General features: G+C 35.3%; 2 protein-coding genes across 2 annotated transcripts in view; both read left to right on the top strand.

The window, feature by feature from the left end:
* Positions 1-17,475, top strand: part of MDGA2 (MAM domain containing glycosylphosphatidylinositol anchor 2) — a 762,383-nt gene that overhangs the window by 220,948 nt on the left and 523,960 nt on the right. The window lies entirely within an intron of this gene.
* Positions 574-780, top strand: LOC123642939 (ATP synthase membrane subunit K, mitochondrial-like). The gene has a single exon (XM_045558509.1). The coding sequence runs from the start codon at positions 589-591 to the stop codon at positions 778-780; it is 192 nt and encodes a 63-aa protein (XP_045414465.1). The 5' UTR covers positions 574-588.

Raw genomic sequence — 17,475 nt, forward strand, 5'->3', positions numbered from 1 at the left:
TCTTCTGTGGAGTGTGTATGTATGTATGTACACATACATATTTAGAAACTTACCTAGACACTGATTTGTAATTTTGCAAAGGATTTTCTTTCCATTAGTAGCTAACATTTACTGAAAACTTTGGAATATGTTAGCCATGTTTTATGAATTATATAATTCAGTTGTTGTAACTTGCTGATGAAGTGGTCATTTATTATTCTCATACTATGATAAGATAGTCTTAGAAAGGTTTAGTTATTATGCCAAGGCCATACAACTTGTTGAAGATGGATCTTGTGTTATAACAAGGTGCTGTTTGTGTCTAGTCTGTGGTCTTAGCTACAGTGTCCATAGAAATTATGCAGTTGAAGACGTTTGATTCAGAATAAGTAACAGGATAGTACCCTAGGATTATAACTCAATTTTAGAGCAAAGGTTTTCTACATTTCTTTGTTCTCCTAGCATTTCATCTTCTCTTACTTCCCAAATGACATTTTATCTCTTTAATTCTTTTGGCCCCTAAGAAATGCTATTGGCTGGGTCGAGAGGTGGCTGCAAACACTGAAGGGCACTGGCTGAAGAATTTGTGGCTTTGGTGAGATTGGAATCATGGCAAGTCCAGAGACTGATGCCCAATTCCAGTTCACTGGTATTAAAAAATATTTCAACTCTCATACTCTCACAGGTAGAATGAATTGCGTACTGGCCACACACAGAGGCATTGCTTTGATGATCTTATACTTCAAGTTAAGGTCTAAAAAAACTTCAGCTATGAAAGAAACAAACATAAATGAATTCTAAACCGTACCTCATCTGTTAAGTCCCCATGCCTGGAGAAGCTAGTGTCCCCTCATCATGTGATACTCAATTTGTACAGTAAATTATGAACCTGGTGAGGGGAAGGAAAGCTACTTATCATTGTATAAATGCAATCTTATTCTGGATAAACTCTCAGATCCTAGAAAGCCTGCATCTATTCCTCTTCTTTCCTTGGAACTTAAAAAATTCTGAGGTATAGGCATGTAGTGTTAATGACATTGATGACAGACCTGAAGGTTGATTTCTGCTCCTTGAGTTCTAATACATCTCTAACCTTGTTGCCATAGTTGATTCACTGACCCACTCTATTCCCTGTTTTCTTAATGTCACTTTGTAACATATCTCTTTGCATATAAAACATGTCACTTTGTGTTTAGTCGAATCCCAATAAGCTGGTAAGTTTCTTTGCTTTCTCATTTTTTTAATTGACTATTGCTTATAATGAGTGAATCATCAAGAGGGTTGGCCAATATTTGTGTTATATAGGTATTTACCTTGTGAGTATCTATTCCAGACATTTTCATCAGCATATTAATCTGTGTTTGACTCTCTCAAATTATTTTGCAGAAATAATTTTGCAGTCTTTCTCTCATACAAACATTGAAGACATGGGCAATGCCTCTAGTTCCGTTTCTTTCTCCTTTTGCATGTTAATGTTTGTCTTTTTCACTACCCTTCCCCTTATAAACAGAGATGAAGTCTTTTCAGTGTTTTGAAACTCAAACACCTAATGCAATACATGAAACATGGTAAGAACTTAATAATAATTTCTGAGCTTAATTTTAGTAAAGGATATGCTCTAAACCTCAGAAACTAACCAAGCACAGGTTCCAACCTACTTACCTGTAGTTTAAGAATGTGGTTTCCCTGATGTCTGATGTTTACTTCCAGTCGAATATTTTGCAGCCTGGTAAAAACTTTTGTCACTTGATAGATGTTTAGTATTGATAGCTCAGGTTTAATATCAGTTTGAGACACTGAACTGTGGCTCAAATGCTTAATGAGCCTGATGGAATGGTATAATTCACGTGGAATAAAAAGATTTTGACATTATACAATTTTCTGGACTAAAGCAAAAATGGTTCTGAAGAAAATCAAATGAAATCTTGATGAGATGTTGGTGGTTTTCAAAAGCACATTAATAAATCTCTGAGATAAATCAGATTCTTTTATTTGTAATGTATTCAGCTTTCAATGAGAACATGGATTAAAATTGTTGACTTCTGATTAAAGATGAATACAAAACTATTTAGCTCAAAGGGACTTTTCCCAGAACCTCACCTTGAAATTGCATGGGCAACATGTGATTCCTGTGTGGACACCAGTAGCATTTGAAAACCTCAGGGCCTCTTTTCAAGGAAAATGCACAAGTCTGATGTCAGTGACAGCCTGGAGCACTTCTTTCATTCCAGCCTGTCTCTCCCTCTGCAAATCTACTGTCAAAATAATTGATTTTACCACCTAATTTATACATTAACTATAATCTACAAAAGTATTTTTGCAATTCAAAATATTTCCATTTCTATTTTATTTTTCTTCTAAATAATTGTCTGTCTGTAGGGCTTCCTGCCTCCTGCTTTTCTTTGACTCACATAATTCATCCTTCCCCTTTCTCATGATTGACAGACATTTCATATCAGACAAACCAAAGATAGCTGTGAGTGCTGTGATGACTGCACTTTCCTTCTTTCCAGAAAATATTACCAAACGCAATGGGTGCTAGATTGCATTGGGTTACTAACTGTGAAACTTTAGGCAAGCTTCTTAACTTAGCTGTGAGTTTCAGTTTCCAAATCTGTAAGTTGGTCATACTCCTAGTAAGATTACCTACTTCTCTGTATCATTGTGAAGAGTAGTTAATACATGGAAAGGCACCTAGCACCTAGCGCTCATAGGATACCTTGTAGGCTTTGGGGGCTTTATGAAATGTCTTAGTATGGCCAGGGCTCTGGTCCCAAGATAAGAACCTGTGTCTGATAATCTATTCTAGAAGATGCATTGATAAGCAGAATTTGTAAATTTGACAGACCAATAGAGGAGATGACTATGATCTTTCTGCTTTACACATAGGTTATTGCTGACATTTTCTTTATCTGTTGCTTCATGAGCTTACTGTCAGTTAACATTTTTCATTTCCACACACTTTATATTCCTGTCTTCTGGTCCTATATGAGATTTTTAGTTTATAGTTACTGGTTTTTGTTTGCTAAGACCAACTGTTATGGTCCCAGAGATGTAATAAAATTTAAGTGACTTAGAGCAAGAGTTTGGGTAAACTTGTACTTAATCATTTTAGGGCATGCAAGGTTTGGCCACAATCTTCCTACCTGGATGTGGAAGTAAAGGTCCTTAGAATTTTTCATGATAATTGTGTCTAGGGTTCCAGGACATTCTAAAATGCTCTGGCCCAATCGCACAAGCCACTTTTATAAAGCCTTATTTTTCTTTTCCCCAATAGCTTTATATTCCCTAGTATTGCCTCAATGCTTGGGAGATATTTTAACTGTTGTCTAACTACTAACTGCCCCCTCCTGGGGAAAAAAAATTACTTTTGCAGTATTCCTTTTATAATTATATGAGGATTAATTCATATTATCTTTCTTTTTGCAGTCTACAAATCTTCCTTTTCTGATTACTACCACTCTCAGAGGATATTTGCTTTCCTCCCTCATAAACTATGATATACTTCTATTTATAGGACACAGATTGACTGAAGGAGCCCGACAGTATGTTAGCCAGTGGTTTTCCAAATAAATTATAGTGAACGTTCAAGCCCCAGAACATACGGATTTTACCCAGAGTTGAAACCCTACTCAGCAGACTAAAGTTGAATTAGAAAAGTCTTTGAGATCCTCAAAGGCAAAGCCTTTGTCTTAAACATCTTTTATTTCTAATGACTAGTAGAGTGCTTGATGAATAATAGGCATTGTATACTTGTTTTAATGAATAAAAACTATATTTAATATTAGACCAGTTTTTTTTCAGCATAAAATATTATCTGGTTTACTTTAGAGAGAACTTAAGGTAAAAACAATAGATTGATTTACATAGATGGAAAAATTAAGAATGAGGACACTTTGCAATTACTTTTAGAATAATAAGCTTTTTTTTTTTTTTTTTTTTGAGACAGAGTCTTGCTGTGTTGCCCGGGCTAGAGTGAGTGTAGTGGTGTCAGCCTAGCTCACAGCAACCTCAAACTCCTCGGCTGAAGTGATCCTCCTGCCTCAGCCTCCCGAGTAGCTGGGACTACAGGCATGCGCCACCATGCCCGGCTAATTTTTTCTATATATATTTTAGTTAGCCAGATAATTTCTTTCTATTTTTAGTAGAGATGGGGTCTCGCTCTTGCTCAGGCTGGTCTCGAACTCCTGACCTCGAGTGATCCACCTGCCTCGACCTCCCAGAGTGCTAGGATTACAGGCGTGAGCCACCTCGACCGGACTATTTTTAGAATAATAAGCTTTTGAAAGTTGTTGCTCCCTAAAATTAAATGCTTTCTCTCATCACCCATGCATACTATTCATTTACCTGTTCAAAAATATAAGTATGCATCAAATATCTCTTTTGTTTAAATGGTTATAATTGGTATGTTGTTTGCTGTTTGAAATCATGTATGTTTGTTACAAGTATAAACTTAAAAGAGTGAAGAAGTAAATCACAAATATGTAAAAACAAAAAGAAAACTAGTAAATGCTGGTATCAAATTAGTAAAACAAAAATGAAAGGGGAGGATATAAATGGCCTCTCAGTTTCTTTGAACGACCCCTTAACATTCTTATTTGTGAAATTTTTGAAGACTAGAAAGGAGTGATAACTTCATTTTTCTCCCCTCTCCCCCACAATTTTCATCATCCTCTTCAGTATGCTATAAAAAACAAGGGCTCACTCCAGGTTAATTATGCTTCTCTTGCTACTAAATAGTTAAAACTATTAGTGCAGGAGATTAATTTATAGGTATGTCTTCTAACCAGTGATTAGAATGCAAAATGGTCCTTGCGCAGATCCTGACAAGCTTCCTGTCTGAAGACAACAAATGTTAGTTGGCTTTTGTTACTGTTAGAATGTGGGCCAAATAGGGAAAAGGAAAAAGTTTGTTAAACAAGATGAAGCTCACGTAGTCTATAATGTCTATGGTGCTTATTGCCGAGCAGGAATCAGTTGTCACAGGCTTTGTAAGCTTTTGCACCTTATTCCTTAGTAAACATGGTGTCACTGCTCTCTTTCTTTCTTTTTTCTGTTGAATTGTTCTAGGCTCTTTCTTTAGAATAGTCCAAATCAAAAAGGGGCAAAAAAGTGAATTAAAATCCAAGAAGAAATATTCCATATGGACTGTCTTTCTACTGATGACTATACTATTAATATATTCCTGTGATTTTCTTTATACTTAAAAAATCAAAGTAGTATGAACTTGATTTTCACCTCTACATATCATCTAGGTTATTCGAAATGATACAGCTTCTGAGGGAAGTGGCCTGGAGGACCTCTCTTGTGTCACAAAAGATAATTCTTCTTAAGAGACTGAACTGTTCCTACTACAGTACAGATTAGAAATAAGGATGGCAGCATGTAGCTTTTTATTAGGCTCACCTGAAAATATACAATTGCTTTTCTTAGAGTTTAATTTGCAGTCTAGAAGGAAAGGAAAGATAAACAGATAATTCCAGACCAGTGTGATGAGTGCTTTAATAATAGTTCGATGTGTTAGGATAATTAAGTGAAGCTGTCTAGGGATGTCATGGTGGCTTCCTGGAAAATGAGACTCTTGAATTTTATATGTAAATTTTAAAGAATTATTTCAAGAGTAGAGACCCTTCATCACCTCCATTTTTACCACCTTAGTTTAAACCCTCATTATCTCTTATGTGGATTAGTGAAGTCACCTCAGAACAAATGTCTTGGTTTCTATCTTTTCTCCCATAAAAGGCTATTCTCAGTATAGCAGCCAGATTGGTCCTTGGAAGTTTTAAATCAGACCACATTATTTTTATACTCAAAACCTTTTAGTGGCTTTTTATTTCATTCATAATAAACATTAAATTTTCTGAGGGCCTAGGTGGTATATGACCCAAGTCCCCATACCTGTCTGACTTCCTCTCCAGCTGCCCCCTCCCTCCCTAACCCACTCCATCCAGGCGCATGGGGTTCCTCAGAGATGTCAGGTCTGCTGTAGGGTCTTTCCTGTAGCAGGTTCCTCTGCCTGGAAAGACTTCTGTCATCCGTCCTTCTTGTCATATGTTCACATCCTTAACTCCTTCATATCTTTTTTCAAATGTCACCTTCTTGATGAGGCACAAGCTAGCCATGCTATTTAATCTTCCATCTGCCTGGTCTCCTCACACAGGCCTTCCTGACCCTTCTGACTTTGCACTAATTTTACCTTTTTTTTTCCAGAGCATTTAATACCTTCTAATATTCTCTAATTTACTTATTTGTTTATTTATTTTTTGGCATTCTGTGTTAGGCTTTTATTGATGTCAGAATAGATTACACAGATGTAGTGTGGCTTGTAGAAGAACAGATTTCCAAACTCATTTGGAGTGTTGGCAGAATCCAGTTCCTTGTGGAGGTTTCATTGTCCTTGCTGGCTGTCAGCTGGTGGCCCCTCAGCTTCTAGAGTCCTTTCTCCAATTCTTCCAGATGGATCTCTACATCTCGGAGCCAGCAACGGCTCATCAAATCCTTCTCAGGAGTAGAATTTCTCTGATTTCCCCCTCTGCTTCACCTCCATAACACTCCCGGCCAGATACAGTTCTCTGCTTTTAAAGAATCATAGATTAGATTGGTTCCCCCAGATATATCAACATAATCTCCCTATTTTAGGATTCACAACCTTAATTATATTTATAAAGTCCTTTGTGCCATGTAAGGAAACATATTCATAAGTTCTGGGGTTAGGGACATCTCTGGGGAGCCATTATTCTGCCTACTATACATGTTGCTTGTTGTCTCTCTCTTCCTATTAGAAGGTAAGCAAAAATTCCTGCAGACAAGAATCTCCATTTGTTTTCTTTACTAATATGTTACAAGAGCCTGGAAAGAGGCATTTTCAGTCAGTAGTTGTTCAAAAAATAGTACTGAAAGCATGAATGAATGAATAAACAATAACTCTCATCTTCACTATAATAATCAATTATTATATAATTGATTAATGGTAAATCAGAAAAAATTTAATTAGCATATAGAAAATCTAACCTTACTTGGAATATATATCTTAGGTTAAATATGATTCCACAATTCATTCCTATATTCTTTTATAAGACTATACAATACGGGAAAATCTAATAAAAGCCAAAAGACCCAACTAAGAACCATATTTTCAGGGATATAAACTACTATTCGTAGTGATATTTGAAGCTATCATGGTAATCTATGAAGAATTCACAAAAATTCCAGTTTAAAAAAAGGCATTATGTTTAAATAAGCAATCACATAATAAAAAGTAAGATAACCTAATAAAAACAATAAATGATTAACTGCATTATTAATCAAATGATTAAAAATAAAACAAAATAGTCCATTTTAAGCTCCAAAAGTAGTAAACAATTTTTAAATAATTGTACTAAATATTGGTTAAGGTGCAATGAAATGGACATACATATTCAACCATTAGGAACATAAACTGCTGCATTTTGAAAAGCAAAGTAAAACAAAACAAAACAAAAACAAATATACCAGGGACCTTTAAATAGTTTTTAAGTTTCAGCCTGTAATGCACAATAGAGAAATCATGACTAATGGAACAGAAACTCGGATCAAAATTAACATGTAGACCTATTTATTGCAATGTTGTGAGACATTGGAAACAACCTACATAATGTTCTAAGAGCATGGATGACATATTACAAATAATACAATAATTTTAAATGATTTGAGAAAATTTTCACACTACATTAAATGAGAAAAATGAATAAAAGTGTATACTGTATGTATTATATATTCCTGTATTTGCACTTCATTTATAATTTATAATGAAGGAAAAATATCCAATGTCACATAGTGAGTGTCACTAGAGAGAGAGGTTTTGTGTGATTTTTATGTTCTTTGTACCTTTCTGAAACTTTATAATTCTCTTTATTCAGGATGTAGTACTTTAATATTTAGGGGGAAATTATTGAACACATTATAGGAAAATAAATATTATTTTCAACATAGGATGAAAGGCTCACTTATTTAACCGCACCTAGTTCCTTCAGCATCCATTAAGTACAAAATATAGAGAAATGAAGAAGAAATAAGCCAACTATTACTTGAAATATATTATGGCTATTTCTATTATTTTGATTGATACCAGGAAGAAGAGAAAATTGATAAGAAGACTAGGATATATCAACACTTCTCTGATAAATTCTGTTCCTCAGAGTTTTAATTTTCTTTGTTTTATAATTACTGCTATTTTAGTGTCCATGTAATAAACCACCCTAAATTTACACCTTAATTAAGTTACCATATTGTCAGTCATTTTGTATGATATTTAATAAACACATCATAATTTCAGAAATTCATATTGTTTTTATATATTTGCTATTTTATAGGATGCTGCAACAAACTATTTAATTATATATATTAGTTTATGTTATTTCCTTGGGACAGATATCTGACTTAACTGAGTAAAATTTATTAGGTTTGTTGAAAATTAGTTCCATATTTCTTTTCAAAATGAAATACTAATTTGCACTCCTACCAGCAGTGTGAGAATATAACCTTTTTTCATATGTTCATTCTTACAATTAGGTCAATGCCTTTCTTGCTCTTGGCCTTGTCTTGTATTAAACCACTTTCATAGACTTTCCTCATAAAGAGATGAATGAATTTCAGTCTCCATGGACCATTACCTAGGCTTGGAAATTTATACTTTATAGGAAAATTTTGGTTGTATTGAGAACTATTGAAAAGCTTAAACCCAAATTAGTCCTTAAAGTTCTCAGTTGTTTCCTTTTTATAAAAACATTGACTATAGAGTTGCTGTTAATAATGTAGACTAATACATGAACATAGATGATGCTTTAGAAATATTCTTTGTAGAGGTAAATTTTTGATTGAATTTATATGATTGCTTCATGTGTCACTTTTACTCTAGCAATTCAAGCACTTTAAATCTCCCTCTTATTGTCTTCATGCTCCAAGCATTTGGAAGATTATGCAAAATTATATGACAAAAGGCACATATTCTAAAAATAGAATCTGTAACTGTCAAGGTAATTTTGCATTTCATAAGTCAAGAAAGGTATTTGGAAAAGACTCTGAAATTGGACAAACTTGAACCTTCAAAGTCAAGTATGCAGCTTTGTTTGGGGATTGATAGTTTTATTTTCTTCTACCAGTGAGGACAGTAACATTGCTTAACATTAGTACTCCCTTATCTTTCAGAAACATGCAAAACATAAAAGATATGTCAGAAAAGGGAAATAAATGATTAATTCTCAGACATTTTTGAAAGAAGCATGTTACCATCTTATTCATGGCTTAAGACTTTGTGGAATTTATAGATATGACAGAATATTACACTCCAGCAGTAATACATCAGAGTTTATATCCATCAGGAGAGCACCAAGTGAAAAAGCACAAAATGAGGGTATGGCTTAAATTTTATTTGGGAATTCAATTAAGAACTGTAAGATGAAGGGCACATTATAGTTCCTTGATTTAAAAGGCATTTTAATTAATTACTTTGTAGTCTTGATAAAGCTGCATTGAGGCACACTTGTTATTAATCATTTTTACATAAGCATAATACATGTAGACATTAGACAAGAAATATATAAAAGAAAATGCTTTTGAGATATTACCTAGAAGGCACTGATTAATTAACTATTGCTATAAACATCATTCATTATTTTGATTCCAAAACTTAGAAATTATATTCTATGTGCACAGAAACTGAGCTGCCGTTTTTCATTATTACTGTCTTGGGGTAAAGGCTTTATGACATAAGCAGATAATCTAAGATCCATTTCAGGGGTAAGATGAGAAATTTGCTTAAAATACTTAAAAGATATATGTCATAATCACTCTCATCGATATTTATGGGGAAGGCAAATAAAGCAACAATCCCATAAAATGTAGACATAGTAGGAAGGATTTCTTTTCTCACACATTGCTATTCAAGGTTGAGACCCCTATATCAAAAGACAGCTTAGCAAGAGAAAAGCAAACTAATTATTTAACGTAAATTTTACTTCTTATGGAAATGAAGACCAAAAGAAACAGGGAAACATGCATTTTTATGCTAAGTTTGAAAAAGAGTGGACATTTGTGCAGACATATGATGAGACAAGAGGGGTATGATATAATGGTAATAAACTGGGGGGACCTCAGCAAGGCCTGCTTGTTTACTGTGTCCCTGTGTCTTCAGAGAAAAGGACAATTTCTTTCCTCTCAGTACAGGGTGGGCTTTAAAGGAAGATTGGAGAATTCTTTTATGGCCTGTTTTAGGGGAGAAGGACAGGAGACCTTCCTACTTCTGACTTTTTCTTAAATGCCACAGTGCCATATTTGGGGGTAGCATGTCCTGAACTCCATCATTATAGAAATCTAAAGAACTCAAATTCAAACTTAATGTAAGAAGTCTTGGGAAGGCTCTTGTATAAAGAGAAGCACACACTTTCGAAGACAAGTGGCAATGAGGGCTTTTCTAGGTAGAGGGAATGGTGCCTCCATAGCACTGAAGGAACAGCATGACCTCACATAAGAGCAAGACATTTGTGTGTGCTGGAGCTCAGAATCAGGTTGTAGATTACAGTGGATGAAGCCCCAAAAGAAGGCAAGTATAAACCTTAAATAATGGGCTTGCTATTTTAAACCGTTGCATCTTGATTGCCAAATAAAGCTGCAAAGTAATAATTTTATTTGTGTAGAATGAACGAGCGTTTGTTGTTGGTGCTGGTGGAAATGGTGAGAAACAGCAGGAAGAACTGTTAGCAAACTCTATGGTCATCTGCATAGTAAAAGGTGAAGAAATGAACTAAGGCAATGGCGGTGGAAATGGAAAGGGCAGATTGACATTCGCATGTGATTAGTCAGTTGAATGGACAGTCACAGGTGATCAGTTAATTTCAGAGAGGAAAAGGAGAGGGGGAAAAATCAAAAAAGACTGCAATTTTATTGTTATTTATTTATTTATTTATTTATTTATTTATTTATTTATTTATTTTTTGAGACAGTCTCACTTTGTTGCCCAGGCTAGAGTGAGTGCCGTGGCGTCTGCCTAGCTCACAGCAACCTCAGACTCCTGGGCTTAAGCGATCCTACTGCCTCAGCCTCCCGACTAGCTGGGACTACAGGCATGCACCACCATGCCTGGCTAATTTTTTCTATATATATTTTTAGTTGTCCAGATAATTTATTTCTATTTTTAGTAGAGACGGGGTCTCGCTTGGGCTGGTCTTGAACCCCTGACCTCGAGCGATCTCCCCGCCTCGGCCTCCCAGAGGGCTAGGATTACAGGCGTGAGCCACCGCGCCCGGCCAAGACAGCAATATTGACCATGGATGTGATCATATAACATTCATCTAGACAGTGGAGAAAAGGGAATTTACAAAAAGACTGATCAGAAATGGACAAGAGAGAAACTGAAGAGAGTGGTGTTCAGACTCCAGAATGGTGGATAAAAAAGATTTCTAGGGAGGAGGAAGAGAGTGTTGGAAGTGACAGAGATATTCATTTGCTTAAGAAAAGAAAATGCTCAATTGAATTAACAGGTAGGGAATCTGGGACTTAGCAAAAATACTTTTATAGAACTGGGAAGGATGAAATTAAGTTGCCAGCAAATGGTGTTGGATTTGGAGGGTGGTACTAGAGCTATGAAGGGAGGAGGCAGCATGGTATGGTAGCTAGAGAGATGATGGAGATAGAGACTTCTGTTTTTAACGTGGGAACTTGAGAATGATTTTGTGTTGAGGGAAACAAAGCAAGTCCAGAGGGAGAACTTATATAGTAAGGAGTGTTATATGATGGTACCAAATACCTGAAAAGGTGGAAAATTCATAGCATAAGTGGGGAGAGAATGGTTATGCACAGGATTAGAAACTTTGTTAATGGAACAGGAAAGAATTTTGAAAAAATAATTATAATTCTTAATAGATAACTTTTTAAAGTTCTTTATATTTCAATCTCCTCATTTGTAATTTCCCTATTTCATGCAGTTTTTAAGAGAAAAATGAAACTTATGTGCATATTATATTTTGTAAACTACAAAATATAATATTTTTGTAAACTACAAAATATAATATGCTATATAAATGCAAAAAAAATTTAAAGGGAAACAGTTCATCCTTTTTCTTCTCTCTGTCTCTCTCTTTTCTTTTTTCACATTCTCCACTGCCAGTGGCTTTTCCATATTGTTTCAAAAACATTACAGAATAAACATGCTTTGTAGGCTAGAAATGGAATTTCTGTATCATTTATAGTGTACTCTGTGGGGAGATGTAAATGTGGCACTTGAGGACAAGTTTACATCTCTGCTTGTAGCAAATAAGGAAGGTCTGTTAGAATAACATGTATTTTCTTTTCTCCTCCACCTTTTTCTTCTTCTCTTCTCTTTCTTTTTTTTTTTTTTTTTTTCATTTCGTCTCTGGGGTTTCTCTCCTAATATAAAACAGTCATTTATTTTTGAATTTCCGAAATCAGATATGTGGAAACAGTAGCAACACCACCACTTAGTTTGCACATTTAACATTTTTCTGTCTTCCTAAATACACCAGAAGCTCCTTGAGGTCTGGAATTCCAACTTTAATGCCTTTTAAAGATGTGCTAATGCTATATATGGCAGAGCTACAAACATAGGCATGGAAATAAAATTTATATGATTTGTCGAATGAGAAACAAACTGTGAAAAAGTCTTCAGTATTTCCTAGCCAGTATTAGATAGACACTAACAAGTCACATTCTTGTGTTAACTTTAGATCACAAAAAGGAATTTGATGGCCACTGATTTTCATATTTTTAGACCTCATGTCCTAAAGCCAGAGCTGTACTTTCTATGAGGCGTTTGAATATTGCTTATTTGCTTCCCTCAGCTGTCACCCCTTGGAGAACAATTGCATTAATTCTACTTTACAATGAAGCAATCTCACCTCTCAACACACATCATAATTTATCACTTCATTTAACCAGTAAAAGATATGCAACCATTGGGCCAGGCAGACCTGACATTGGTTGTCATAAGGTTTCTAGTAGGAAAGCTCTCAGGTAATTGTGCCAGAAGTTGTGTCCACAAGACGGATCTCAAATTTCTGAGTGAATTGATCTAATTGAATGCATAGACAGGGACACAAAGACAACTGTGGGTTATGGCCTGGCCAGTCTTGCTGCCAGATAACCTGGGACCAAACATGATCATGACCTAAACTCACAGTTTGATACCATTTAATCATTTAACGTTGATGTGCACACATGGCCCAACTATAGAGGTATTTGTTGGTAAAAATTTAAGCATTTTGGTGAGTACCTAATTTCTAAGGTTGGTCATGCTGATTATTAGCCTACATTACCTTTCTCTGACAAGCAGAATGAAGCATGTTTGCTCTCTTTTTCCCCTTTAGTCCCATACAATAGCTCTGAATCGTAAGGCATTCTAAGCGTTCAATGTCTGTTTTAATTATACATGTTCCTGTCTTCCCTAATAGACTTTTACTGCTTTCAAGGCTGGAGTATAATTCTATCTTTTTATCCCAGTACTGCCTGTTGGAATAAATGGATGTAAGAATTTATGATGAACTGAATAGATGAACAAAAATAATGAACAATTGTTTTGTTATTTTTTCAGTAGTTTATTTATTTAATGTGTTTTTATTGAGATTCTACTATTAATTAAGCCAAGAAGGCACCTAGAACAGTACTGGGGACATAGAGGGAAAATATATGCTTTCCCATTAAGGGTTTTAAAGCTTATGTGTTTTTCTTCCAATGTTTTGTTTGTTGGTGCCACTGGTATAAACCCTACAAAGTATATTTTAGGCAAAACAAATATAACTGGTAGATTTTGAGTCAGAGGTAGACACAAATGCACAAATATGAGGGTATAAAGAGTGAAGTTAAAAATTTATTCTGCATAAGTAGCAAGTGGAGAAAAATAAGTTGCAGAAAATAATAAAGAAAAATGTAGTCATAAAAAGAAGAGAATTAAACATTTGATGTTGTATGAGTTTGGGGGAGATGTCAGATTAAATGTTACCTCTGGTAGCTTGGGATCATAAATGTATATGTTGAAGAATAAAGATTTTAACATTAAATTGTGAAAGAAACAGGGAAAAAAACGGTACAGAAATATGAGTGTTGCCATATATTTTTCATAATAAACATGTACTTTTAAGAGCTCTGCCCTTTCAATTTTTTTTTCTGTATATGTTTGCTCTGTCAACAAGGTTGTTTTTACCAGAATATTACACATTCAACTGGAAGAACACTGTCAGACAAAAAAGGAAGTAAATTAGAGGTAAGTGCTATTCTTGTGCCATAGGTCAGCCTTTTAGGTGTCGCTGCTTAATTACGTATTCTCGGTACCACACTAAGAGACTTGGATGATGACCAGACCCACCTCCTGTGGATGCCTTCTCTGACCACATCAGCTGACCCCTGGTGATTTTCCTTTCCTCTGAAATCCTAAAGCTTGCTATTTTTATATCTCAAATTAGATAATTATCATATATTGTTATATAGCATTGTTTTTCTTGTACAACAGACAAAATTTGTTTCCTGAACTTTTTGTGAACTCTTTATGAAAGTAAAAAAAAAATTATTGAGCATTCAGTATTTGCTGGGCACTTCACTTTATGCTTACACACTTGGTTCAGTGTACTTTGGCACCTATTAATGTGTTGTGCGTGCTCCATGGGAGAGAAAGACATTTTCTCAGAGTTGGCCAACCATGCCACACCCATAGTATGCAAAGTGTTTCAGAATCGGGTTCAGTCATATTAAGGCTTTTCTGAGGTCTCAGAACAGATGGAAATAAATCTGCTTCTAAGATAATGAAGCAGTAGTGGCTGTTTATTTTGAGAACACAGAAGCAGATATTGGACTAGTATTCCTCATTTTCCCTTTTCCAACTATGCAAATAGATATTTCCCATCCTCACTTTCTTTACCTGTTTTTCCCATTTTGTAATCCTTATTGGTCCTTTATCTTTTCCTTTTTTTTTTTTTTTTTTTTTTGAGACAGTGTCTCCCCCTGTTTCCCAGGCTAGAGTGCAATAGTGTCATCATAGCTCACTGCAGCCTCCAACTCCCAGGCTCATTCAATCCTTCTGTCTTAGCCTCCTGAGTAGCTGGCACTATAGGCACATGCCAGCACACCCTGCTAATTTTTGTATTTTTTGTAGAGGTGAGTCTCGCTCTTGCTCAGGCTGGTCTCCGACTCCTGGCCTCAAGCTATCCTCTGGTCTCACCCTCCCAAAGTGCTAGGATTACAGGTGTGAGACACTGCATCTGGCCTCCTTTATCTTCTCATCCCCACATGGTTGGGTACAGTGAAACTCTATATGATACCCGTTCTTCCTCCTCCTTCTTCCTTTGTTGTGATCCTTCTTTATATGATTCTTCAAGATGAATGCTTCCTTCTTTCTTTTGTCTTAGCTTTGACACTTCTCTCTTCTGTATATTCCCTTATTTGTTGTCCATGACATTGGAAGTTATCTTTCAATAGCAAAATTTCTGCCAAAAACCTGGTTTTCTTGAATTCCTAGAGAGGTGGAGGGCTCATCAAATGAATACTTGTAGACCCAAACTATTTGTTGAAAGAATAAGTTTTGTTCTGTAATGAAATCAAGTTACTTATTGAGTACAGAGTACAGAAGTACAGTTAGATGTAGTTGTGTATAGATACCAGTTATTCTGCCTTCAGGGAATTTGAAGTGTTTTTGCAGAAACAACAGCATACAAAGCTAGAAATACTGAATTGTATCTCATAAACTATGTACTACACAAATATGCAAACTCAAAGAAAAGTGATGTGAAATCAAATAACCAAGGAAAACAACTGAAAAGATGAAGTCTGTGCTGTGCAAGGGAATTTTTGAAGCAGGGAGGTGCCCTATAAGTTGCATGAAATACAGCACCATAGAACCTGAGTCCAATACACACCTCTACTACTCAAGAGCTGTGTGCCCTTAGGGAAATCAATTATATTCTCTGATCCTCGATTTTCCTCTGTAAATGGAAATAATGATAGTTTAATAATAGCTAGCATTTATAAATTCCTTGTTATGTGCCAGAAAATGTATATACAATAGGTTCTATTATCCCTATAACAACCTTTCTAAAAATGCATTTTTTGACATAGTATGAAGTAGCAAAATGAGACTAAAGCAGGTTAAAACACTTACCTAAGCTCTCACAGGCAAAAGTTAGTAGAGTTGGACTGGGACCCAGTTCAATGCTGCTTCTCACAAGACCCTTGAGAGAATTAATGTAGGTGAAATTGCACCTCTCAAAATAATATTGATTTCTATACTCCAGTAGTTTCTGAGTCATAAGTAAACTGGATATACTATATTTAACCTATGGATCTATATCATGGAAATTTTGGAGCTCAGCAATTAATCAAAGGGCTATATAGCAAAATGTTGTTGTAGAACATGGACCGGGGTGGGAAAGCCACATGTGGCCTTCTAGTCCTTTAAATGCATGTTTTGACTGAATCCAAATTTTACAGAACAAATCATTTTATTTTTATTATTAATAATGCATTTTTTGTCTTTTATATTTTTATTTTATTTTTAGAATGAACATACTTAAAATACCAAAGAATAAAATAAGTTTCAACAAAATAATCCTCCCAGATTGACCAACACAATTAGAACATTAGTAAGCCATAAGGGCTAAATTGATGGCTGCAAAGCTCATGATTTAGTTCTAACTTCCCCCACCTGACTGACACCATTAGCTTATGAGGCTGGTTGGTGAGAGTTTATGAGGGTTGAGTATGCCAGTCTGTTACCAGCTTTTGACAACCATGTGCTGTGTTTCTGTTTGAAGTGGAGTTTGTGAATACTTGCACAGCTTGGCAATATTTTTTAATTCTGTCTGCTTAACATCCCATCATGTCAAAGAAGACCAAGAGAACACTGACGGAAGAAAACAAGATTTTTTAATGAGGATTGGGAATTTCAATATTATCTTACTTCTGCTAAAGATAAGATGATTTGCTTGGTTTGTGATACTGCAATATCAACATTAAGGAAATTCCATGCTCATCAGCATTATAACACTCATAAGGACCAAAATATTTTAAATTGGAGGGAAAGGCACAAAAGGTTGTATTGCAGAAATTAAAAGATGAAAAGGAAAAGCAAAGACAATTCCTTCAAGCAGCAATAAAACCTGGAAATAATGCCACTGAAGCACCTTTTAAAGTACCTTATATACTCGGGGAAAAAAGGGAAGCCATTCAGTGATGTGGAAATTGTGAAAGACTGCACTGTTGAAGTTGTAGGATGCTTAGACCCTGATAACATTTCAAAGTACAAACTGCCTCTTCCAAGGAGAACCATAACTTATCAGCAGCATGAATTAGCTGTCAACAGAACAACTTCATGCAATATTTCAAAAGGAAAATATATATTATTCAATTGATTTGGATAAATCAACTGATTTTACTGACCCGATGCAGGTTTTATTGGTCACTGGTATCTTCCTTAGTTCATTTGGTGAGGTCATGTTTTCCTGGATGTTTTTGGTGTTG

The sequence above is a fragment of the Lemur catta genome, chromosome 1 (assembly GCF_020740605.2).
Source record: "Lemur catta isolate mLemCat1 chromosome 1, mLemCat1.pri, whole genome shotgun sequence".
Taxonomy (NCBI): domain Eukaryota; kingdom Metazoa; phylum Chordata; class Mammalia; order Primates; family Lemuridae; genus Lemur; species Lemur catta.

Coding starts and splice junctions, on each gene's coding strand:
- LOC123642939 (XM_045558509.1), top strand. CDS start 589: ATGGCAAGTCCAGAGACTGATGCCCAATTCCAGTTCACTGGTATTAAA.